General features: G+C 40.0%; 1 protein-coding gene across 1 annotated transcript in view; it reads right to left on the reverse strand.

Moving 5' to 3' along the window:
* LOC149167159 (DNA (cytosine-5)-methyltransferase DRM2-like) overlaps positions 1–26276 on the reverse strand; it is a 166312-nt gene extending 140036 nt beyond the window's left edge. The window contains exon 1 of the mRNA XM_089430388.1: positions 25899–26276. Within this exon, the coding sequence (XP_089286514.1) occupies positions 25899–26276 (378 nt within the window). The remainder of the gene's footprint in view (positions 1–25898) is intronic.
* Positions 26277–26766: the final 490 nt, after the last annotated feature.

Genomic DNA, 26766 nt, shown 5'->3' on the forward strand with positions numbered 1-26766 from the left:
CTACCGAAATATCAAGGAGAAGTTCACTTGGAAGGGCCTTGTTGTCGCACAGAATGTATAGGCAACGCGACAACTGCTCAGATCGAGGGTTGTCACCTTGATCCCCAATCTGTTCGTTTAAGCTGTCTGGTTGTTTGGCTAGCTTGAAATGCAAATGTGTGAGGGGAAATGCAGCTGACAATGGCAATGGAATCAATGGCCGGCTGTCTGGCAATGGCTGGCTAACATTCGATGTGGGAAACAACCAATCTAGGAGACACAGTTGAGCGGCCAAGTACCTGTTTATATCTAGCAAGACTTTTAAAGGATTCGATTAAATTTAGACGATTAATACTAGTGCCTTGTGGAGTCAACTATCTTGCTAAGTAAATTTCAGACGAAGTACCAGTTGGACAACTGTTGCTTTAATGATTAACTATCCTATATGAAAATGTAATCCCTATGACTTAAGTGAAATGAAAGAATCTTAGTTGATTTTATTTTAAATGCCTATTCTAAGTATGTCCTTTGATCTTTGTCTGTATTGAGCCTAAATTTTATAGCGAATGGCAGAGAGAAGTCAAGGTGAAGCACACAAGGGTGTGATTAACGATCCCTCTCCTTGAAATCTAATGTACTTGGTGCCTCCAGCGCTGCAGAGGCTGTGGCTCTGACAACTGCAAGGTCACCGTTTTAGACACTAAAAAGACTAGACTTCTCAAGAGAAGACACAAAGGTGTTTCTATCTTTCTTTCAACCAAGTTTATGCTTGGAGGTCGATTATTAAATGCAAGACTAACTTAGAATGCAGAATGCAAGGAGGAATTAGAAGATGATTAGTTAAGCGAGATTTGAAGCTTAGGAGCACTTAGATTTGCAATTTATTCTGAACCATACTGCTAAGTATTTAAGCCAAGTTTTCAATTTTCAATTCCAAAATGAATGCTCAAGATGCAGAATACTAAAATGAAATTTTCGCAAGATGTACAATTTGTCCAAAATCACAATTTAGCACTTATGCAATTTCAATATTAAAAATGCCCAGAATAATTACTTGAACTTTCAAAATAAATAATCTAAAGATGTCCAATATTGAATTAGATCATAAGCTAATCAATTATATCCAAAATCACAATTTAGCACTTATCCAATTTCAATATTAAAAATGCCCAGAATAATTACTTAAACTTTCAAAATAAATAATCTAAAGATGTCCAATATTGAATTAGATCATAAGCTAATCAAATTATCAATTATATTCAGCGCTAGGCAAATGAAACAAATTGTTTTCAATGCTATCATCTCAAAGAGAAAGATCCTTTAGACAATCACCCATAGATTGTTTAGTGAAACAAAAGCCAATCACAAAATTTTACTTCTAGGACTGCAGATGTGAAACACTTCAGAAGCTAAGTTTATGCAATTTCAGATCATGAAAAATAGCAAACACTTAAAATCTCTGAATATCAGTCCCCAAAGTTACTTTCAGTTTAACCAGTGATGAAAATAGTGAGGACAACAGTGAATTAAATTCTCTTTCAGCGCTTTAACTTCATAAATGTATTCAGAACAGCAGTAAGCTACCAATGAATTCAAGATGCCAAGTTAATGCTCAATCAATCTCTCTGAATATCAGTCCCCAACGTTACTTTCAGTTTAACCAGTGATAAAAATAGTGAGGACGAGAGTGAATTAAATTCTCTTTCAGCGCTTCAACTTCATAAATGTATTCAGAACAGCAGTAAGCTACCAATGAATTCAAGATGCCAAGTTAATGCTCAATCAATCAAATAAATTATCTTCTCAACTAATGATGAAACCAAGTATTATGATCAGACCATAAAGCACTTTAAGACAAAATCAGACTTGTAGTTTACCCCAGTTGTTAATGTCACTGTTTAGGAATTTAATGCTTTGTATGATGAGATAGAGAGGTTTAGAGATAGAACCTGAAGGCCCTAGGCCTTGAAACTAAACTAAATTTTCTTCCAACGATGAGCAAACTAAAAACTCAGACCTTGGCCCAAATTCACTGTGAATTTTTGTCGAGGCACTCACTCAGAAAAATGATCTGTCCCACAGTTGAATGCCCAAATTCTTTCTCAAAACTCAGAATTTTTTTTTAGACTTATGTCACAGTGGTTAGGATGGATAAAATTTCATTTTTCAGGGCCAAAAGGCCATGCCAAATGAAGGAAATCGATGTTTCGTTTGAGTGGTTTAAGGACTAAATAGGGGTGCAGATTGGAGGGAGGCTGCCACAACAACGTGGAAGGGAAGAGGGTTAATGCAACAAGGAAAAGGGAAGGAAGGGTGGCGTTAAGGAAATGAAGGGAAAGCAAGAGGAAGAGGGAAGCGAAGGCAAGGAGAGATGGGCAACGAGGGAAAGCGAAGGAGGGAGTAGGAAGGATAGGGTTGAGGGAGAAGCAGCAGAGGGCTGCGGAAGGCAATGAAGAGGGTTCCCCTGAGGAGAGGAGGGTAAGGCAGAGTGAAGGAAGGCTAAGGAGCAGGGAGGATCGGTCAAGGGATGGGCAGCAGGCCGAGAGGAGGAGCCTGCGGGCAGGAGGAAAGGGAAAGCCGCAGGGAAAGGGAGGAACACAGGGAAGAAGTGCGGGCCGAGAGCGGGGAAGAGAAGGAAGAGGGATGAGGGTTAGAGGAGTGACAACTGCAGGCAGAGGGAGGCTGTTGGGCAGCGAAAGGAGCAGGAGGAGACTGCAGACATGAAGCCAAGGCCACGACAAGCTAAAGAGAGGTTGTGTTAGGCAACACTGGGCCTCTAGTGTTGGAAAATCAAAAAGGCAGTAAATATTTTCTTGATATTGATAATTACTTGTGATGTTTCTTATTATTACGATTCTTTATATCTTCTTTCTTTAGTTCATCAAGCAATTACCAAAGCAGCGGCATATAAAACAATGAACACAAGCTGTAGGGACATGCCAGGGCAAAACCCCCCTCGAGGGGAAAACCCAGTCAAAGTAATTCTTCCTTTCAATAGTATTCTTTGAGACTCTTCACCTGTAATTCCCCTTCCTAATTGTTTTCCCAAGGTGAGGAGAAACCATTTTTGGCAATTTTGTTATTTTTGGCTTAATGCAATTTTGATGGAAGAACTCAAGAGAAAGGGGGTTGATGTGCCTTTTAGTGGATTGTGGGGGCCACTCACCCACCCAAAATACGCACCCCTTGGACGTAGCTTGATTTTCCTAAGTGGGGGATCGAAATATTTGATGGGACCCACGTGGGGCCCAAGGGAGCAAGAATAAATAGAAGGAAGTGAGCAGAATTTGGGGACTTTTTGATGATTTGAGAATTTCATTGTTGCTTTGGCTATTTAGCTAAGCTGCAAGTGTTGTTCAACACAGGAGCTTCCCAAGGAGTGAAGCTCATTCCTCTCTTTGGTGGACTTCGAGTGCCACCCTAGGAGGACTTTTTTTCCCATTGGAGACAAAGAGAAGATCACCCAGCAGTGGAGTACACTGCCTTGGCCAGCAAGGACGCAGTTTGGGAGCAGCTCGGGACGTAGTGGGAGAGACTGCGTGTTTGGTGTAGGGGAGTCAAGGAATTCAGTGGGGAAGGTTGCTAGAGCTATTCACATCGAGTTGCCACGTAGGAGAGGAGAGATTATAGCAGGAAGGCCAGTCAAATACCTAGGTCGAGCTGCTGGTCAAAGGGTTTGCGTCATCCTCACTCAGGACTGTGTAGTCACTAGTGGGGGTCACTTGGAAGGAGGCTTAACAGGAGGATTGGGGAGCTGGGTTGTGGGGAAATTGTTGGGAGTCCGATTTGGGGAGGTTTCCTGACTTTGTGGCAACAAGTTACAACAGTTCCAGTTACAGGCAGTGAGTTACAGTATTGGAGGAGGGCCAATCCCCAAGGGGTCGAATTTGGAGGGTCAAAACCAGAGCAAACCCTTTCTGGGTTTTTTTGGGTTTTTGACAAGGATCACAGCCCTAAATTTACAAAATTTTCTGGGCAGTTTTGAGGGGCCAAATCAGCCAACAGTGTAGAAAAACTAGGCCAATCCCCAAGGGGTCGAATTTGGCAGGTCAAAACTAGGGAAAACCCTTTCTGGGTTTTTCTGGGTTTTTGGAGAGGAGCACATCCCCAAAGTTGCAGAAATTTCTGGGTTGTTTTGAGGGGGTAAATCAGAGCTTGAAGTTAGTGAGCAATGTAGTTTGAGGGGACAACACAGTTTTCTGGGAACAACAAATTCATAGCAGATGGGCACTTTGTATTGATCACCTGAGGCTTGTAGCTTGCCTTGTGCAAGCCCAGGTGCACCTCATCCAACTTTTATTGTACTCCAGTTTATTTATTAATGAAAAATCAGTTGATTTGGGTGTTGATGAGAAATTTCTATTCATATGTTCCTTACTAAAATAAAATTTTAATGTGAATGTTATTACTTTCCTTTGTTATCACTGCAAATCTTCCATTCGGAATATTACAGTGGTATTAGAGCATGATCTTGGCCAGCTGTGGGGAGGCTACCAAGATCATGGAGTTGTTGAGGCAGAGCCAACAATTGGTGAGGCAAAACCAACAGATTCTAGAGGGGATGCAACGACTGATACATAACCAACACAGAAGCCAAGTACATACATGCGCATCCTAGCAGTACAACACCCACACGTATGGTCAGTTCTAACATCCTAGCATGCCTCATTCCTTGCATGAACAGGAGAAGGATAAGTATAGTTAAAGGGTTGGACCATCATGTAGAGGTGGGCAGTTAGAGGATGAGACCCGAAGGCAATTTTTCTAGTGCAGACCTGGTTTTAGACATCATGAGACATATGAGGAGGCCGAACATGAGGTTGAGGGCACGCAGGGTTGTGAGGAGCACGTAGATGCACACATCGTGACACAGGAGCCACCCTTGTGGGAGTTTCCTTTGGTAGACCCGATTGACACATTGGTGGAGACAATTGGGCACACACCCATAGGACCATCCATTGACGAGGTGCCAATAGGCACAGAGGTACCCAGAGCTGTGACAGAGTTCCTAGATAGCTACATCCAATAGCATGGAGAGCACCATGAGAAGCGTGAGCTAGATGAGGATGTTATGCTTGAGGAGGTACCTATGGTGGGGCAACTCGAGACTCTGGTTGAGCCCATGATGGAGGAGGATGGGAAGTCATCTTTTGGGTCTGCCATCAACGGGGAGCAGATAGATGCGCAGGCAGCTAGCAGAGCTGCAGTACTTACATTCAATAGCTTTCTTCAGGCTTACGTAGATGGGGCCTGCAATACTGTTAGGTTACCTCTGCACATTGGAGGGAGAGTGCCTAAGTTACCTAGACAAATTTTATATGTTGTTCGAGCCAGTGCAAGGAGGCAACATGAGTTGCGTAGGGAGCAACACTCGCATGATGGATTTGCTATGTACTCGGGGACTCTTGCATTTGATCCCTCTCATGGGGTTGGGTGGCAAGAGGTATTGAGTTGGTACTTGATAGGGCTAACTAGGTTTTTGGATACATCCATGGTCGGGGGCATAGTTCAACATGGGCCATGGTTTGCCAGAGGGGCTCGAGGGTTGGATCATCGTTGGGATCTAGGTGGGACTCCCCATCACTCCATGGATTGGGTTAGTCATGGTGTTAGCAAGATGGTGGATTCGGTGATTAGATTCACCCCCATTTTCATATTCCCATCAAAGTTGTGGATAGCACCAGTGACAGGTTGGGCTGACAAGGGCGTAGGCAGATTTCATGAGTTGTCATGGCATGTTGGGTGTACATGGGATTGTAGGATGATTAGCCTACTCTGGCAGGAGTTGGTAGGAGGAGGTGGCTTCGATCGGCCACCAAACAAGGTATTGTATGGAGACGATGCTCTCTCACTAGGATATTGGACACCAGAGCTACTGAGGATAGGCTCAGTAGTGTTATTTACGTTAGCATGTGAGGAGTTAGGCCGCTTAGGTCTATCTGGGCAGATGAGGAGATATAGGTCACATTGTGGAGTGCTTACCAATAGAATGGTAGTAGAGATGGCGACCCTGACAAGATGCAAGATGATTCCTTTGGACTCAGCCTTAGACCTTGATATCCAAGAATGTATATGGGTATGCAACGGTGCACAATAGTATGTGAAGGAGCACGGAGGTGCGCAGTGGTGCATAGTTGTGTGCAGGGTTGCATTGTGGTGTAGGAGGAGCGGTTCACATCTTAGTGCATTCCCTCATAGAATGACGAACACACAAATATAGGAGGGGGTACCAGTTGATCCTGGATGATGCAACAACATGTAGCAAGGTCCGACAGTGCATAGAGATGTGTGATTGGGTGCAGTTGTATGCTAGGAGACATGAGGATACATGGTCATATGCAGTAGTGTGCGGGGTTGCACTGTGGACAGGGGGAGTGCTACTAGCAGGGATGTTCCTTGACGAGGATGTCAGGCATGTCATTGGGGTGGAGATACCCAGGTTGGGAGAGCGGATCGGTCATGGGACGACCCGGGAGCGTCCACACAGGTTCTTGATCATACCCATCGGAACCCATGCATCTTCCACTTGTTGGCACCACAGGCAGTTGAGGGGAGGCTTGTTGTGTTCGATCCAAACCCATAGTGTGGATAGCAAGACTTGGGGGATTTTCTTGAGACGATGCTATGAGATTCAATGCCTCAGGGGCACGATAGATATTCTACAGTGGAGGAGCAAGGTCGATGTGCGAGTTGACAACCACATGTTGGGAGATGAGGTGATCTTTTGCAGGGGTGGCATATCGCTCATCACTGAGCCTACAGCTGGGGATCTGGCCACTCTTTCCACATGGCATGTTAGGATCTTGCATGAGCAGAGGACACCATGTATGATTGAGGCAACTTTCCAATGGGTGTTCGGGCTCCAGACATTATATTGGCACATTATCAAGAGGGTGGATGGAAGACTTAGTGGTGATGGTTGGTACTAGCAGGATGGATCCACATACACTGAGTTGATTGCAAGTATCAAAAACCCATCTATTGGCTGCATTCAGGGGATAGCTATTTGGCACATGTGGTTTCCAACGGTCATCAGTACTATGCAGTGGCAGGCACAAGGAAGTTTAGCATGCATCAGATTAGTTCATGATATATGGAGCATATATATTGATTGCATGCGGGGACTAGAAACGAGGCACGAATGGATTCCAACAGCTATTAGAGCTATGTCACAGTAGGTTTGGCTATGGGAGTCAGGGATTCAGTTGGTTGATAGATCACATTGTCTCATGATGAGCAGAGTCATGGCAGAGAGTGATCTAGTTGAGTCCTGGGATGCCACATGGGAGAGTGAACAAATCTTGCAGCACCTAGTTTCGCAGTTGCTTGGGGACAAGCAACATCTGGGAGGGGAGGACAGTAATGTCCCTTCCTAATTGTTTTCCCAAGGTGAGGAGAAACCATTTTTAGCAATTTTGTTATTTTGGGCTTAATGCAATTTTGATGGAAGAACTTTGGAGAAAGGGGGTTGATGTGCCTTTTAATGGATTGTGGGTGCCACTCACCCACCTAAAATACGCACCCCTTGGAGGCAACTCGATTTTCCTAAGTGGGGGATTGAAATATTTGATGGGGCCCACGTGGGGCCCAAGGGAGCAAGAATAAATAGAAGGAAGTGAGCAGAATTTGGGGCCTTTTGATGATTTGAGAATTTCATTGTTGCTTTGGCTATTTAGCTAAGCTACAAGTGTTGTTCAGCACAGGAGTTTCCCAAGGAGTGAAGCTCATCCCTCTCTTCGGTGGACTTCGAGTGCCACCCTAGGAGGACTTTTTTTCTTCCCATTGGAGATAGAGAGAAAATCACCCAATAGTGGAGTATGCTACCGTGGCCAGCAAGGACACAGTTTGGGAGAAGCTGGGGATGCAATGGGAGAGACTACGTGTTTGGTGGAGCAGGGGAGTCAGGGAATTCAGTTGGGAAGGTTGCTGGAGGTATACACATCGATTTTCCACGCGGGAGAGGAGAGATTAAAGGAGGAAGGCCAGTCAAATACCCAGGTCAAGATGCTAGTCAAAGGACCTGCGTCATCCTCACTCAGAACTGCGTAGTCACTAGTGGGGGGTCACTTGGAAGAAGGCTTAACAAGAGGATTGGGGAGCTGGGTTGTGGGGAAATTGTTGGGAGTCCAATTTGGGGAGGTTTCCTGACTTTGTGGCAGCAAGTTACAACAGTTCCAATTACAAGCAGTGACTTACAGTATTGGAGGAGGACCAATCCCCAAGGGGTCGAATTTGGAGGGTCAAAACCAGAGCAAACCCTTTCTGGGTTTTTGACAAGGATCACAACCCTAAATTTACAGAATTTTCTGGGCAATTTTGAGGGGCCAAATCAAGGGGCTAAGTCAGCCAACAGTGTAGAAAAACTGGGCCAATCCCCAAGGGGTCGAATTTGGCAGGTCAAATGAGGGAAAACCCTTTCTAGGTTTTTCTGGGTTTTTGGAGAGGAGAACATCCCCAAAGTTGCAAAAATTTTTGGGTTGTTTTGAGGGGGTAAATCAGAGCTTGAAGTCAGCCAGCAATGTAGTTTTGAGGGGACAACACAGTTTTCTGGGAGCAACAAATTCACAGCAGCTGGGCACTTTGTATTGATCACCTGAGGCTTGTAGCTTGCCTTGTGCAAGCCCAGGTGCACCTCATCCAACTTTTATTGTACTCCAGTTTATTTATTAATGAAAAATGAGCTGATTTGGGTGTTGATGAGAAATTTTTGTTCATATGTTCCTTACTGAAATAAAATTTTATTGTGAATGTTATTACTTGCCTTTGTTATCACTGCAAATCTTCCATTAGGAATATTACATCACCCTAGACCTTGAACAGACTTTCCCTCCACACCAAGTCAGCCTCCAGAAGATTGACCTCTTCCCAACAACTTCGACTATGCAACAACTTGCAGCAGCTAACAGCTTCCGGCAACAATCCAACTTGGAAGACTTCGATCTCCCAATCCAGAGCATGAAACAGAGAGAGACCACCACCAAAATTTCGATTTTCTTTGACTCCTTAGACTCACCCAAACTCGCATTCACTTCGGCTTCTCGGCAACAGACTTTCCTAGATACCCACTTCGCACTTCTGCCCAGCAACCAGATTTTCACACTTCTGCCCAGTAGAGAGAATTCAAACTTGATGAGAAGTGATGCTCCAAATGAATTCTATGTCCTTTCTTCGAATACGGTCTTAAGCCGACTTGATCTTTCGTTAGGCTGATATGGTGTGGAGGTTTCATAATTCATATTTGACTCAATACTTAACCTTTTTACATGATTCGAAAGCCCAAGAAGGGTCTCTTTAAATATACAATAATTCTATAGACTCTGAATAAATTCTATAAGTCCTCAATGGGGACTTTGACCTAAAACATGGTGACCCAAGCATGAAACCCATGCTTTAATAAGTCACAATAATAATAATAATAATAATATATTTTCTTTATTCTTTCGACAAGTACATTACATATTGACTCAAGTACATTATTGGAGACCGAACATAGTTGCTTTTTCCAATAGTCCCTCTTAACTAGGGAGTTATTCATAATGTGCATGTATAATGGAAGATCTCAAACTATATGAACCATGAAGAACTTTAGGCACCGCAATGCCATGGACTAGATTCCTGACTAGGGCAATCTATCCAAGTGGGACTAAGGTGGACTCAAGCTTTCAGCCCCTCTAGGTACCATCAGGCTTACTTGCTAACCACCAACCCAAACATACAGGTGTGTATTCAAAACAGAGCTCTTTGATCAACACCACCTTTCCAACTTTGGGACCTAGACATCAACACAAAGTGTCAGCCATATGTTTGCCCAAACAATGCTTCACTCGCAGAGCCTCAATATCCTTTGATCCAACAGATCAAGGATGTCCAATCTCTCCCAATCAAACTGATTGGTAACCAGCATGTTATCAAATCCTTCGAGAGATTCACTTATACAAACACAACCCCAATCAATAATATACTTTTGCATGTACATAACCAAATACAAACCTCGGGGAGCTTTCAGACAACAAATGTTGCTTCTCAACTTTTCATAGTAGGACTATCAACCGAATCTTTGACAGAATATTCCTCAATCATATGTTTTCCTTCCTACTTTTCATGCAACAACATATTCTTCAATTGGATCTTACTTTCCTTCTTTCAGAAACACTTCAAAAATGCATTCTCCAATTTCCTTTTCCTGTTCATGGCCTTCACTCAGACTTACGACTGTTAGTCCTAGTCTAGTGCATGACACATGAAGTAGAGAACCATATTTGTCACTCCCTCTCAACCAGGAAGCACCTCTTTATCCGGACTCCCTCTTAATCTTAGGGAGATCTCTTCTATTCATGCTTCCTCCGGGAGATTAGCTTCTTCTTTTCGACATTGGATAATCTTTCGTGGCTTCCAACCATTTCATCAGAGTTATCATCATCCCCATCATGCTTATCACATCAATGAGCATCTTCACCAAGTTGAAGATTGTGTACCTGCACAACTTCAATAGAAAGTACAACCAAATCTACAGAAGCATGATGTTAGCCATATCAAAATCACGGAAGCATTTCATCTTTATACATATCAGATACCCAAACTCAATTACAAACAAGAGACATATACTCTTCAACATCTTGCTAGGGAATTTATACACCCTAGACTACTTCATAACAACATTTATTCCATCTAGGGTTTCAATGTGTCTTCCAAAGGTATGACATACCTTACTACAACATATAGAAAACCTTAGAAACAATTCAAAATACATATAGATATGCAAAGCATCTAACAACCTTTCAAAATATATATGTTAGACTTCTCACTAGGGATTCATACAAATCCTAGATTTCATACAAAAGATTCAATCAAAGTCAATCACAACTTAGTCATTAACCAACCTCCACTAGGGTGAGTTCCATCCCCTAGATTTTCAATCAACCATCAATTAGTTACTTAACGTGACCAACTACCACTAGGGTTAGTTGCAAACCCTAGATTTCCGAGCAATCATCAATCTCAACCAAAAATTCAAATTTCAACAATCTTTCACAAATCTCAAAATATCATATTTCAAAGATTTTACTTTGACTAAGGTTTAACTCCAAAACCCTAGAATTCCACAATCTCAACAATCATTAAACACATAGATCTCAGATTGTTACATTTCACACTAGATAACGCCGCTTTTAGGATTTAACTGCTAAACCCTAGATTTTTCAATTTCATCAATCATCTAATAGACTTTGGATTGTTATATCACACATACTAGACAATTTAAACTTCACTAGGGTTTATCTACAACACCCTAGATTTCCAGATATCATCATCCTAAAATCTCAGACAAGGACTTCCATTAAATCCTAAGACTCATGACCATCAATGACTAGGTCAACACACACATCTAGGAATTCATAATCATACATAAGCATATCATATGTCCAACACATTAATACATTTGACCTAGACCAAGCTAGGGTTTCAACCAAAGGACGTATCTCTATATACCTAGATTTCATCATCATGCAAATACATATCATATCATGTGTTAGTCAAACCCAACTTCACAACAATATCAAATAAGAGTTAGACACACAATCATTTTGATTACACTAGGGTTTGATCAGACAAACACACATACCAAATAAAACATTTCTAAGTCAATATATGGGTCTTGCTCACTTATTCCACCAAACCTTAATAAGCTAGGGTTCCAATGTAGAACAGACATTCTAGCAAACCCCAAAAAGCTAGGGTTTAAATGTAGAACATACATTCCACCAAACCCAAATGTGCTAGGGTTCCAATGTAGAAACACATCAAACCCTATATTACCAAAACTTCAAAGGTTCCAGGATTTTAAACCTTATCACTCAACCCTAACAAGGTAGGATTTCCTGATCATACCAAAATCCCAAACATGACGTCATCAATAAAACTAGCATTTCATAATATCCCTAAGCAATTTAAGATTTCAGACATTCACATTAGCATACCATTCGGTTAGGGTTTTCCAGAACCTGTCTAGGGTTCTACATGGTCAATAAGGAATATGAGTGGGGTGGGTGGATTTATCAAGAGATGAATCACCCAAACAAGAATCACTAAGATTCAATACAACTAGTAATAACAAAGTTAGTAATAGATGATCAAATGAATAATTCTTTCTATCAATGTATTCAAAGCATACCTTTGATTCATGACTAAACTTGTCTTGAGAGATCCTCCTTCTTGCATATGTTTTCCCTAATCACGACAACAGACGGAGAAAGGTGATTAGTATTCAATATAATCATAACTTAAATGAGTACATGAACCCAAAAACTGAAAAATACATGAGATACTTATCTTTGAGTGTTGTTGGGAGCTCCCTCCAAAGCTTGAGGGAAACCTACAAACTTAAAGCAATACAAAAATGTTTTTTACAAAGATATGTTAAAAATCTATAAATTCTAAAACATATAAAACAAGTTATGTAAAGCAAATGACTTAATAGTGTAAGTCCCTAATGTTGGATTCTTTGGACTTGACTTTCTTTGAGTCTCCTTCTACAGCAAGATTGGCTTGATTTCTTCCTCTCTTCTTATTCTTTGGATTCTCGGGACAACCACTTTTATAGTGACCCTTCTTATGACATTGATAGCACTCTATCTTGGACATGTCAACTTTCTTCCTTGGTCCCTTCGATTTCTTTCTTTTATGATGAACAACATTGTCATGAAACCAGCTCACAAAATAGAAGAAGAAATAGATCAACGACTTCAAAATAAGCCTCTTTGAAGGGGAAACCTCCTTTACATTACACAAATGAGAATTCTTCGATGATACAAATGACAAGACCTGATTTTTATATATAGTAGTCTAATGGGTCCCAATATAATCAAAGCCTACATAACAATAATATTGTACGGGCACAACAATAACAATAGTGGGCTTCTATGGGGCACAATAATAACAACATGGGGACTAGATGGGCACAACAATACAATAAGTGGGTTGCACTAATAACAATAAGGGGGTACACTAGCAGTATAGGGACCTAACATGCCCCTCTCCTCCAAAAAAGTGTGTTCCTCAATGCTTGAATAGTTCTGGATGCTTCTGTATAAAATTATCATCCTCCCATGTGGAGTCTTCAACGGGTAAGTTCTTCCACTTGATGAGATACTCTGAAATTGATCGATTTCGTAGCTGTTAGGTTCTTGATTTTGTGACTGCTTTAGGTTCCAATATGATTTTTCCTTCCTCGTCAAGTTTCGATAATATTGTTTGAACTAGGAGCTTGTCACCTATAACCTTCTTTAAGCATGAAACATGGAGAACTGGGTGCACTCGGGAAGATGCAAGAAGCTCCAATTTGTATGCCATAGTATCAATCTTTTGCAACACCTTGTAAGGACCATAGTATTTTGGTGATAATTTATTATCCTTCTTAGCTTGCTTGAGGGACATTTGTTTGTAGCCGTAAAAATACCCAGTCGCCTACATCAAAATTTCTTTTGCTACAATGTTGACTTGCCTGTTGTTTCATTCGATTCTACGCCAAAGTGAGGTTATCCTTTAAGAGTTGGAGAACTTGTTGTTGATGCTCAATGTGATCTTCCACTGCTTGAACCTTAGAATGATTGTCCAAGACTTTTTGGAGATGTAGAGAAATAAACGATTTTGCTATTTGAACCTGTAGTGAACATATTACACACGTTGTTCTTTCTTTAGAAGCCTTGTCATGCCGTTAGAGTTGATTATCTTTCTTGGTTTCCCTACAATACCCCTTAATTCAACTTCCTTTCCTTCCCAAAAAAAATTCAAGAAAAGTTTTTGAAAATTGAAAGTTATCGTCCCCAAAGATTGTAACCATTGGACTCGTAGTACAACATCAACACCACACATTGGAATGGAAAGCATTGGACTATTCAATACATATTCTCCCATAGATAGCTTGATATTATGGCACTTTCCAAAACAATTTATGGTTCTTCCATTTGCAATCATTATTTGACACTCTGGTGTTGGATATAGGAAGCAATTCAATTCCTTAGCTATCTTACAATGAATAAAATTATGGGTATTACCCGAATCAATCAACACTATTACCTTTTTCTTCTTGACATGTCCTTCTATCTTGAGAGTTTGAGGAGTGGTAATTCTTGTCAATGCATTACAAGATATGGTCAAATTCATTTCTTCTTTCTCTGGGTTGGTCCCTGTTGGATATCGTCTTCTTTTGATGTTTCTTGTTCCTTTTCTTCCTACTCTTCCCCATCTATGTAAATTAATTTCTTCTCAGCACACTTATGACCTTTAGAGTATTTTCTATCAGAACTATAACAAAGTCCTTTTGCTCTTTTTTCTTCCAATTGTTGCGGTGTCAACCTTGTAGGTTGTGGAAGGCTAGAAGCAACAACACTTCCATCTTTATAGTTATGAGTGGTAGGATTCCTTGCTGCCATAATTTTGCTTTCAATTTTTCTTCCCAACCTGTATGCCTTCTCCAATGAATCAAGTTCCCAAAGGCGAACCTCATGTTGGATGTTATCCTTTAAAGTCCCTATGAAGACAGCAATCCTCTGCTTCTCTGGAATATCATTTACCCTTATATTCAATTTTTGGAGGTGCTCAATGTACTTTGCCATTGAACCCTTTTGTTTGAGATTTATCAATTGGCTAAAGAAGGTGTTGCTCTTTGTATCCTCATAATGTGTTATCATTTCCTCCGTGAAAATTGACCAGGTGACAAGTGGTTTACGAGAACAAAGCCCTTTATACCATACAAACTGATTCGGTTCTAAATATAAAGATGCAATACGTACTTTTTGTAACAATTGCACATCATGTAAATCAAAATATTGCTCCATTTGTAGTATCCAAGTTATCGTATCCTTGCCATCAAAATTCCTCATATCTCTTTTTCTTGCTTTAAGAGCTCGATCTTGAAACGACTGTAACTCTGTAATTTAGAATCTCCAAGTTCTGAAATTACGTACTGTGGTAGCCCTCTAAGTCCTCTTTCCAACCCTACAGGGTTGATCAAGATTGGATTCTTCAAGAAAGAGTTATGCCCAATTTCCTACGATGACCTGATTATAGACTGGTTCAGCAGAGCAAACTTGTACGAAGTGCCACGTGTCACTTTTTCGACCTTTGGCCCTAAGAACGATACCCAACAAACTACAATTCGTCCTCTTTCTGCCACTTTTTACGAAATTTGAATCCGATGCTCAGAGAGAAATTTATGACGATTTTCCCAAGGTCACCTATTTGAGATGGAATTTGGGAGCTTGCAAAAACCCTAACTTCCTCAGTTAATATCTCTAAAAGTATAGCGAGACAAGATCTGAAATTCATTCACAAGGTTTATCATGATTTCGGCTCAAATGGGTTTTAATTTCAGCTTTTTAAGTTTCGTATAAAAAATGTTATAGTGAAAATTGCACGATGACCTGTTTGAAGCAGCGAAACCCTAGAATCCAAAGCTCCGATACCAAATGGTATGAAAGCAGCTCACAAAATAGAAGAAAAGATAGACCAACGATTTCAAAATAAGCCTCTTCGTGGGGGAAACCTCCTTTACATTACACAAATGAATAATTCTTCGATGATACAAATGACAAGACCTCCTTTTTATATATAGGAATCTAAGGGGTCTCAATATAATCAAAGCCTACATAACAATAGTATTGTAGGGACACAACAATAACAATAGTGGACTTCTATGGGGCACAATAATAACAACATGGGGATTACATGGACACAACAATACAATAAGGGGGTTGCACTAATAACAATAAGGAGGTACACTAGCAGTATAGGGACCTAACAAACATAAGCATTTGATACTCCTTTAGGATTGGCAACCATTGAGATCCTTAATTCTTCTTGACTACATGCAACCCATAATTCTTCAAAGGTGGGCGCTACATTCCAATTGTTGAGACCTAAAGCAAATGCACCCCAAGAGGGTGGCAATCCTAATATAGCAATGATCACCAATTCATTGTTCGGAACAATCTCATCGATGGCCAAGAGATCTCCCTGGGTCTAGCTATCTTTACAAAGAAGGTTGCCACATTATCTTCTTTAGTCATCTTCGTATTCCTCAACTCATTCTTCAAACTTGCTACTTGACCAATGTTCTTAATAGTGAATATATTCGACAAGGCTTCATACATCTCCTGAGCATGATTGATGTTAGCTATGAATGGGACACGATTGTCTTTTATCCCTTCTACCATCAAAGTCATAGCCACCAATTCTAGATCTCTGAACTTCGCTTTGTTGGCATCACTGCCTTCTTCTATAGGCTTCTTTACATTTCCTTTTACCAAATCTAGCACCTTGTTCTTCTCGAGGATTAGATCAATCCTCTTCTTCTAGGATTTGAAGTTAGATGCTCCTTCAAGCTTGTTCTCACCCTTGATAGAGTTAGACATCTTCCTTCAATATGATAGGCTCCTTTCCTGAGATAGTGCCTACGAATGGATCTACCTTTTTCTTCTTTCTTCACCAAAGCTCCGATACCATGTTGGAAAATTAGGAAGGCAGTAAAGATTTTCTTGATCTTGATAATTACTTGTGATGTTTCTTATTATTACGATTCTTTATATCTTTTTTCTTTAGTTCATCAAGCAATTACCAAAAGCAACAGTATATAAAACAATGAACACAAGATATAGGCACATGTAGGGCAAACCCCCCTCAAGGGGAAAACCCAATCAAAGTAATTCTTTCTTTCAATGGTATTCTTTAAGACTCTTCACCCTAGACCTTGACCAAACCTTCCCTCCACACCAAGTTAGCCTCCAGAAGATTGACCTCTTCCTATCAACTTCAACTTGCAGCAGCTAACAGCTTCTGACAGTAGTCCAACTTGGAAGACTTCAATCTCCCAATTGAGAGCACAAAACAAAGAGAGACCACCACCAAAATTTCGATTTTCTTTGACTCCTTAGACTCACCCAAACTCGCATTCACTTCGGCTTCCCGGCAACAGACTTTCCCAACTACCCACTTCGCACTTTTGCCCAACAAACAGATTTTCACACTTTTGCCTAGTAGAGAAAATTCGAACTTGATGAGAAGTGATGCTCCAAATGAATTCAATCTCCTTTTATAGGCTTCTTGTGGGGTCGAATAGGGTCTTAGGCCGACTTGATCTTCCCTTAGGCCGACATGGCGTGGAGGTTTCATAATTCATATTTGACTCAATACTTAACCTTTTTACATAATTCAAAAGCCCAAGAAGGGTCTCTTTAAATGTACAATAATTTTATAGACTCAAAATAAATCCTAAAACTCCTCAATGGGGACTTTGTATCCTAGAACTCCTCAATGGAGACTTTGACCTAAAACATGGTGACCCAAGCATGAAACCCATGCTTTAATAAGTCAGAACAATAATAATAAAAAAATATTTTCTTTATTCTTTTGACAAGTACATTACATAATGACTCAAGTACATTATTGAAGTCCGAACATAGTTACTTTTTCCAACATCTAGGCCTTTAAAAAAAAAATTGATTTTAATTTAGAAAAAAATTTGCCCAAGATTTGACTTCAAGTCTTAGAAATAAACCCCGAATCTGAAAACTTTCGCTAAAAGATCTTGTCGTTTTATCCCTGCAAACAAGAATTTGAGGCTAGATCTTTCCCTCCAAGGGCTACATCTACCTCAAAACCAAAAAATATCCTTGACAAACTTCAAATTTGTGCCTGCACACAATGAAAATAAAACCTCAGACCCAACATATATACAAGAATTAAATAAAAAAACAAAAACCAGATGTTAAAATTTTAAAATAATATTACAAAACTTCATATCTATACAAATAAATTACAGATATATCAGATCCGAGGAGTATGAGTATGACTCTGCTTTCAGATCTGTAGATTTGAGACTCTTCTTAGCCAGATCTATCTGTTTAGCACAAATTATAAAAGATAGATAAAATTTTAAATTTAGGTACTAGCCCAGAAAATCCTTGCAAGAGGAAAATCGTTAGATAATCTTAGGATTTTAATTAGCAAGGCTATTTAGATTTTATGCCTCAAGAGTTGGTTGGTTCAACTGATGACTTCCCTAAACGCTCAATTTTCTGAATACAAATGATTTCTGCACACTTAAGATTAAGTTGTCAAACCAATAGAGATATAAAATAACAATTTAATCTTCAAAGATTAGAGATACCTACTTATCAAATTAAATTATAATGCTACTTTAAACCCAATACCCTATGCAAGATACCTATAAATAGAGTATTCCCTCGAAAGCTATTAACCAACAACTTATAACACAAAATCAGCAGAACATTAAAACAATATTACAATAAGATACAAGAGAAGAACACCGCCATCAAATAAAATCCCTAAGACTTTTTGGTATTATTATCCCAGAAAAGATTACAAGAGAGCTTCAAGAGCTAGTGCACGACTCAATGATCGGATCCTTTGATGTGACAAATAATATCTAATTTACAAATTAATTCTCCAACGGCTAGTTGGCTTGATCTCCATCAAAGTAATTTCGACCGTTGATAAATATTTAATTATCTTTTATTCTTCTCTGTCGAAATTATTTTATTTTAGAGGAAAATTCGAATTTTTCATTTAATTCATTTTTAATCAACTCAAAATTAATTATTTTGAGTTGATTTCTTCAAAAAATTGAGGATGACTTAACTATCAAGGCCCAAGGGTCCAAAATCTGTTGAAATTTTCAATATTCCCTTGGTCGGGGACCTCCAAAAATTAATTTCTCTGAGACCTGCGAATTTTTAAATTTGGAGAATTAATTTTTCATAGGACACAAAATTAATTAAATTTTTGGCTTATGATTTTAATTTAGTTTTGGCAGAAAATTTAATAAATTGACTCATGAGGGGATTAATAATTTTTCCAACCCTCAAATATTTTAACCATGATGTCTAAATATGAGAAACCATGGATTAAAATATTTTTTATACCAAGATATTACAATTTAATACATGAAGGGGGAAAACTCATTCATTATAGACACTCATTTATAAAACCCCATTCTATGACTCAATATGATCTAGTAGACCAAGTAATTTGTAATAAAGCAATTTAGCTAATTAGCTTAAATCACTCCCAAATTAATTTTATAGAAGACTCGACTAGAACATCAGGACTTACCTAAGATCTTGACGACAAAATCCACTCTTGCTTTGGGGTAAGGTTGGAGGGAAAAAAATTGTCGATCATTTGTGTCTAAAAACACAGATGAATCAGTGAGACAAAAAACCTCCTAGGATAGAAATCGTCACCAAAATAATAGGCTTACCTAGGTTGTTACATACATAATGGTCTTACTAAGATCATTTACATTATAAACATGCAGAATGGGTTTACAACTTTAACAAACTGAAGATTGATGATGAATCTTGGATGATCTAAATGATGAAATCCCTTTTGCGAAAAAAGGGGTGTACTGCTATAGGGTTGTTGACATGGAGTGGTCAACATCTGGCTTTACTTGGGGACACATTGCTTCACCGAAGGAATGTGAGAATCCAGAATCTGCACCCAAGCAACACACAAAATCGTATAAGTAGCTTCTGTTAGCGCTTGAAATTTCACCTCAGGCTGAGAAAGGCAAACTCCAAGGCAACATCAAACCACTTAGCCTCGTAGCTAGCCCTACGGGGCAGGAGAGGGCTCTCTCCGATATATCTCGACAAAGATCTTCAAAGGGCGGAGATAACCAATAAAGAACACTGATTTTAGGCTAGTAAACTGATAAAAGGTTTGATTTGAGATTTTTGGGATTTTGGTGGAAAATCGGGGAAAGGCAATTTTGGGTGCGGGGATTGGACACAGTTTTTGCAGGGGGTTCTTTGGGGCAAGGTAGGAGACTGTATTGATGCCTTTGAAAGATTCAGATGGGCAAGAATGACTGGTGAGGAGCTAAGGAGAGCAAGTAAACACCTTGAGTTCTCCTTAAACAGATGAAAACATTGATATTAAGCAAACTTAAAAGCAGAGCATGGCAATCATGAATTCTACTTTAACACTTCATTTGCCTAATTTGCAGAAGGAAAAGTAAGAAGATGATTCACATAACAAACTTACAAGTACAAAGAGAAACACACCATCAATACATGTAACCACAAGAATCCCAAAAAGGACTGCAAAATCCTGGTCTTTCTTCCTTTGCCAAAATTGCAGAGATACAATGAGTAATACAATAGAAGCTTTCTCCCTCAAGAGTCCAACCATGAAAATGACCAAGAAAGTACATAATATAGGCAATCTAACATCTTTCCTTGCCTCTAGGGGTCGAGCTCACTATCCTAGGAGCTGTTTCAACCAATTCTAAACTGAGCACTGAAAACTAGACAGTCAAAACAACTTGCCTCTATAAGCTAGGAAACCAATTCATTCATTAAATTTTTGCCTATCTCATGAATGAATCTTCTAGAAGAGATAAAGAAGTGTCAAAATATCATAAAATTACATCATTTACAACAAGGAAGATCAAAATCTACTCCAAAAAGTCAAATCCAGTCAAAACTGCGTTTTGCTGAGCTGTAGGTGAATTTCTGTGAAAACTGCCCAACACGTCGCGCCCTGATCCTGAACGCGTCGCGCGCATTTGGAGCTGCTTTTGAGGCACTTCCAGGTATCCAAATGAGGCAAAAGTGGGCTTGTTGGAAAGGTCTGGATGTCTACTTTCCAACCCAAGTGGAATTTCTGAATTTGGTGGCCATTTGCCCCTCCAAAATTGCAATCTCCCAAGACTGCTTTCTGTGTGTCAAAAAGGTGGCAGAAAGTCATTTTTTGCTTGTTTTTTGACTTTCTGGAGACCCAAAACTTGGTGAAATTTCTTGGCAATTGCTGAGCAAGTGTATCTTTACATGACAAATCCAAAAATGCTGAGTTTTCTTGAAAAGGAGTTGCCCATCGAAAGGGTCACGCGCGGCGCGCGACGTGTTGGTGGAGAAAACCTGTTTTTTGCCCAAAAATTCACAAGTGACCAAAAATGCTCAAAATTTTTTGAAATTTGTGCTGGAGTTAAGTCATTTAGCATCATGCTCCTTCAAGGAAGCCTCAGCCAAGATGTGGAGGGGATCGGGCCTTTTCCTTCGTTTTAGTGCTTTGGCCAACCGTCTTTGGAGCACCTTCATTCTTGCCTTGCATACGTGCATTCGGGCCCAATAGTGGTTCTTCATGTTCTGGAGCAGGTCCTTATCTTGGTTGGCCTTGGCCAGCAACCTCTCCAAATGAGCATTGACCCGGAGAAGCATAGCCTCTCGCTCAACGGGTACCAAATCACCGGGTCTCTTGCGAGCCAAGTTGCGGTCCTCATGAATCCTCCGCAACTCATCAAGAGTGTGCTCATCTTCCAATTGCTTGTTGCGCTGCTCCAAATATGTAGTTGTCCATTGTGCCATCTCTAACTTTTGCTGCAACAAGCGGTTCTCAGTTTCCTTTTGCTGAATGATCTCGTGAAGCTCCGTGCTAGGAGAATGGATGTCAAGATCAATGATGTCGATATCTGGATCACCTGACGGTCCCTCCTCAATCATGGGCTGCTTGCCCCTCTCTGATACATGTGCTGCTGTCGGAAGCGAGGCCCCTTCCACCTGATGTGGAGATAACACTCGCTGAGCTGATGAAGAAGGCGAGACCCCTTCCACCTGATGTGGAGAAAATACTCGCCGAGCTGATGCAAATAAGGCCCTGTGGCCTCTCTGATATGTGACCAATGGAGGAGAGCTGACATGTCTGGTCTCAGGGATATCATGCTGCTGTGATGGTCCTCCCTCCTCATGAACAACCTCAGGAGGTGGTGGTGGCGCTGTGAAAAAATCACGAGAGATAAAATCCTCCCATGGGATACCCTGCTGAGCCAACTGATGTATGACCACAAGCTGGATCAAACCATAATGATAGATGCTCCTGTGTTGCTGTGCTGGGCTCTTTCTCTGCATCAAGGGCACCATCTTCTCAATATTCCGGCACATGAAAAATGGTATGTTCATCATCCGTACCCGTGTGAAATGCATCAACAAGCGAATATGGTACGAATACAAACATGAAAATCTGCCCTCACAGGTGAAATAGCGCATGATGAGCCTCATCAAGGGAGCATACTCATCCCTCAAAAATCTGAAAGGAAATACACCAGTCATGTGCCTCATATATGCAGGTTTAATGTAGGGCTCATACTGAAATCTGTCCAATAGTTTGCGCTTGTTCCACTCTTCTCCAACATTAGGTATCCCTGTTGCTTGAGCAACCATCTCAGGTGTCAATGTAAAATCCACCCCTGCAAGGTTCACATACCCGTTATGCAAATGCAAAACAAACAAGCGGACCAATTCCCTGTGATGCTGAATTTGAGAAATCCTCTCGCAAAACTCATAACATGACAGGTGGCGAAAACATGTGACTGCAAGTGGACAAGCCCGCAAATAGGTCAAAGAGGTGGGCTCCTCTCTCACATGCTGACCACTCTTACCACCCCTGTGAGGCCTCCTTTGTACCTCAACCTCTAGTGTTGACTCACGGTCATCACTTTGCTCATAGTCGGTTTCGGTTTCTGACATGGTTTCAAGAGCAAAGTGGCTGAAATGTACCACTGCTTCTGCTCAAAAATCTGTTGTTTTAATTGTTGAAATGTTGTTTCAAGGGGACAAATAACACAAGGGAGATGTTAGGGAGGGGAGACTTTTAAGGGAAATTAGGGAAAATATATGAAATAGGGAATTAAGGGAATGAATCATGACATATACACCATCACACAATTATAATTTGCAAGGGTTTTATGGGAGGTAGGGTTTAGGGTTATATTATTGATTTTTAGGAATAGGGGTAGGGTTTTAGGGCTTTTGGTATTTTTGGTAGGGAGATTAGGTAGAAATGATATGGGAGGTGGTAAAGGGATGTGGGGAAAAAGTGGGGGTGAAAAGGATGACCTTGAAAACAGCAAAACAAACCCTAGCTTTACTAGCACTTTGACATTCTTAAGCAAATACACATGGACTCCTCATTTGAAAATAATGGCTTTTAAATACATTCTCATGCTCTTTCAAGCTTTAGCAAACAATACATTTTGATGATTGGAGGCCTACCTGCAACCTTGAAGAAATTTGGGGTCGTTTTGCAGTTTACAGGCAATTTTCTGTGGATGAATCCCCAACATGTAGCGCGCGGGTCTGGACGGGTCGCGCGCGCCCAACGCGTCGCGCCAGTGCTTTTTTCCAACTGCGATGACTCCCTTGACGCGTCGCGCCTGCCCAACACGTCGCGTGCAGGTCTGAATGGGTCGCGCGCGGGCTCTGTCTGCAATTTCGCCTAGTTTCTCTTCAAATCGCCTTTCACTCTTGCTTTGAGGCAAATGATGACCAAATGGAGGGAGAGAGGGGCTTTATAAGCTTGATTTAAATTAATTTCCCCTCAAACCCTCTTTCTAATGTTTATAACATGACACTTTTTCAAAATTTAAATGCTGCTGACTTTATGGTTTCCTTTTGTCCTGAAATTGGTTGAACTGATGCTTTTTCTTGAAAATTTTTGTAGGGATAGCTTCTGAGGAATCTTGGCAAAGGGGACCAGGGCTGCATGCTGACTTTCGAAAAATTTTGAATTTTTACAACTTTTTACAAAAATGAGAAAATGACCTTGTCTTTAAAAACAGGGTTTTTAAATCCAAGGTAAAAATTAGTTGTACAAGATGAAATCTTTTGAAGAAATACTTTGATAGTCATCCCTCTGGCCTGCTGGGCATTTATTGACTTTTAAAGACATGACCTCAAAGACAAATTGGACCTAAACCCTAGACCTAGGACTTTTGACCTCAAGACAAGACAAGTAACCTTGAAAGAGTTTATTGACTGAAACAACTTGATCCAGCAGTGCCAAGAGGGGAATAAAGACACCAGCTCCTCCATCAGGGTTATGGCATGCCTAATGGAATGCAATGAGATGACACTGATGAGACACCTACTTATGCAAATGCAAAGAGCTTTGATCGCTGATGGAGGGCTACTAGACCGACTCTAACAACTTCCATCCAAAAAAACATTATATAGCATTAAGTACATGTAATAGAAGCTTTGTAACCAGTAACCATTCTGCTAACATGAAAAGTAAATCTAATCTAAAAACAGAAATGAAATGTTGAATGACAAGGTGTAGGGTTGGAAATACGATATAAAGGATGTCCTATGGCATTAGATGTCATCTTTGAAGAACAGCTTGAGCATTTGGCCATTTGCAGGTAAGTCAAGTGGTTCACCATCCAATCTTCTCAAGTGGAATGAATTTGGTCCAGCGATGCCTCTGATAATATAAGGACCTAGCCACAAACTGTCAAACTTCTTGTGATTTCCTGGTTTCTCATTTTTGCAATCCCAAAGTAGTACCATATCTCCAACCTACAAAGATCTAGCTCGAGAAGATTTATCAAAGCTTTTCTTAACATTAGATTGACTTTTACACATTATCAAAAGCTTTTCTTCGAGTTTCATCTAACTCCACAATTTGATCAATTCTATTTTGGACATCATCTTTATCAGTAGAAAAATGTTGAAGGAGTTGATAAGATGGCAATTTAAGGTGCACAGGTAGAGTTACATCCGAGCCATAAACTAATTCAAAGGGACTTTTACCAGTAGCTTTTTTCTTTGTAATTCTATCTACCCATAATGCATACTTGATTTTGCTATCCCAGGACCGCTTATTATCTCCTACTATCTTCTTGATAATGGTTATAAGATTTTTATTACTTGATTCAGCAAGGCCATTACCTTGAGGATAGTAGTTAGATGAATGAGATAATACAATGCCATACTTAAAGCAAAAAGATGAAAACTCTGCAGAACTAAAAGCTTTGGCATTATCAGTGGTGATTTTAGTTGGGACACCAAATCTAGTAATGATGTGATTTTCAATGAAATCCATAATAACCTTTTCAATGGCATTCTTAGTAGGAATGGCTTCAACCCATTTAGTGAAATAATTAATAGTGTGTAAAATCCATGAGTAGCCATTGCTAGAATTTTCATGAAATTTCCCAATGAAATCTAGACCCCAATGCTGAAAAGGTGCCTCAACAACCACAGGTTGTAAGGGCAGGGTAGCTAGCTTCTGTTTCCCAGTGAATAGTTGACAGGCTTGGCAACTTCTAACAAACTTATGCACATCAGAAAATATTGAAGGCCAATAATAACCAACTCTAAGAATTTTGTGGGCGGTAGTTCTTGCAGCATAATGGCCACCACAAAATCCTGAATGAAACTCAGAAATTAACTTCTTGGACTCAATTTCATCAACACATCTAAGTATAATACCCTCAGGATTTCTCCATTCGAGGCCATCCTTCATAAGGCAATACTTAGTTTCTTTTAATCTAAGAACCCTTCTTTTATGAGCAACTAAATGATCAAGACATGTAAGATTTAACAAATAATGAATGATGTCCTTGTACCAATCATGCTCTCCTAATCTCTGTAGCTCAGGTGAAGATAAATCATTCAGACAAATCAAACCAAGAGCTTTTTCATTACCTTTAGTCAACATTTCAGCCAATCCTTGACCTTTGACCAACTTAGTGGGTCTAATCTCCAATTCATACTCTTAGATCTTAGTAACCCACCTAGCACGAGTCCCTAAGCAATTAGTCTGAGTTAATATATCTTTAACAACCCTATGTGGGACAAAAGCAATGATTTTAGAATAACCAGCACAAGTCCTGAAATGCTTAAGAGACTTGACCAAGGCATATGATTGCTTTTCCATGGCAGTATAATTTAATTCAAAATTTTGAAGAGCTCTACTCATGAAAGCAATAGGTTGTTTGTGACCTTCCTTATTCTTTTGTAATAAGACACCAGCAATGGTATCTTCTGAAGCAAAAGAAAAAACCATGAAATATTTAAAATAATCAGGGTTAGCTAGAACAAGAGCTTTTGCAATAGCACCTTTGATTTCTTGAAAACCCTTTTTACTGTCTTCTTTCCAAAGAAAGACCGAGGGGAATTGAGATTATGAGGAAAATGAATCTTTTGGATTGCCTCAACCTTTTCAGGATCTATCTTGATCCCATCTTTCAAGATGATGTGACCAAGTAACTTCCCTTCAATTACTCCAAATACAGATTTACTAGGATTGAAGGAGATTCCAAACTCTCTACATCTGTCAAAAACTTTCTTAAGATGACCTATATGACTGATACCATCCTTAGAAAAAACCGTAAGATCATCCTGATATATCCCAATGATTTTACCAATTAAACTCTTAAAGGCATAATCCATGGCCCTCTGAAAGGCGGCTCCAACGTTAGTTAATCCAAAAGGCATTCTAATATATTCGAATGTACCCCATGGTGTGGTGAAAGTAGTTTTGTGCCAATCTTCTTTCTTAATCCATATTTGATTGTATCCAGAAAAACCATCTAGCAATGACATCATTCCTGAACTCGTTACTCTTTGCAACATAGTCCCCATGTTTGGCAAAGGGTAATTATCCTTTTTACATGCTAGAATGAGGTTTCTAAAATCGACACAAAGTTTGATTGTCCCATTCTTTTTTCTAACAATCACCCAGTTAGAACACCATGTTGAATGCCTAGTTTGAGAAATAATTCCCGTTGCAAGCATCTTTGAAAGCTCCTTTTGAACTAAGGGGGCCAGCTGAGGATTTATCTGTCTAAGTTTTTTACGAAAGGGTTTATAATTTTCATCTTTTAAAGGGATAGTGTGCTCCATGACATCTTCCTTATAACCTTTTAACTCATCATAATAAAATCCTAAAACATCTATATTCATGAAGTAAATTAATTAACCTTTT

The sequence above is a fragment of the Pinus tabuliformis genome, chromosome 5_1, assembly GCF_031772625.1.
Source record: "Pinus tabuliformis cultivar Carrire ecotype Pingquan chromosome 5_1, CPIR1, whole genome shotgun sequence".
NCBI lineage: Eukaryota > Viridiplantae > Streptophyta > Pinopsida > Pinales > Pinaceae > Pinus > Pinus tabuliformis.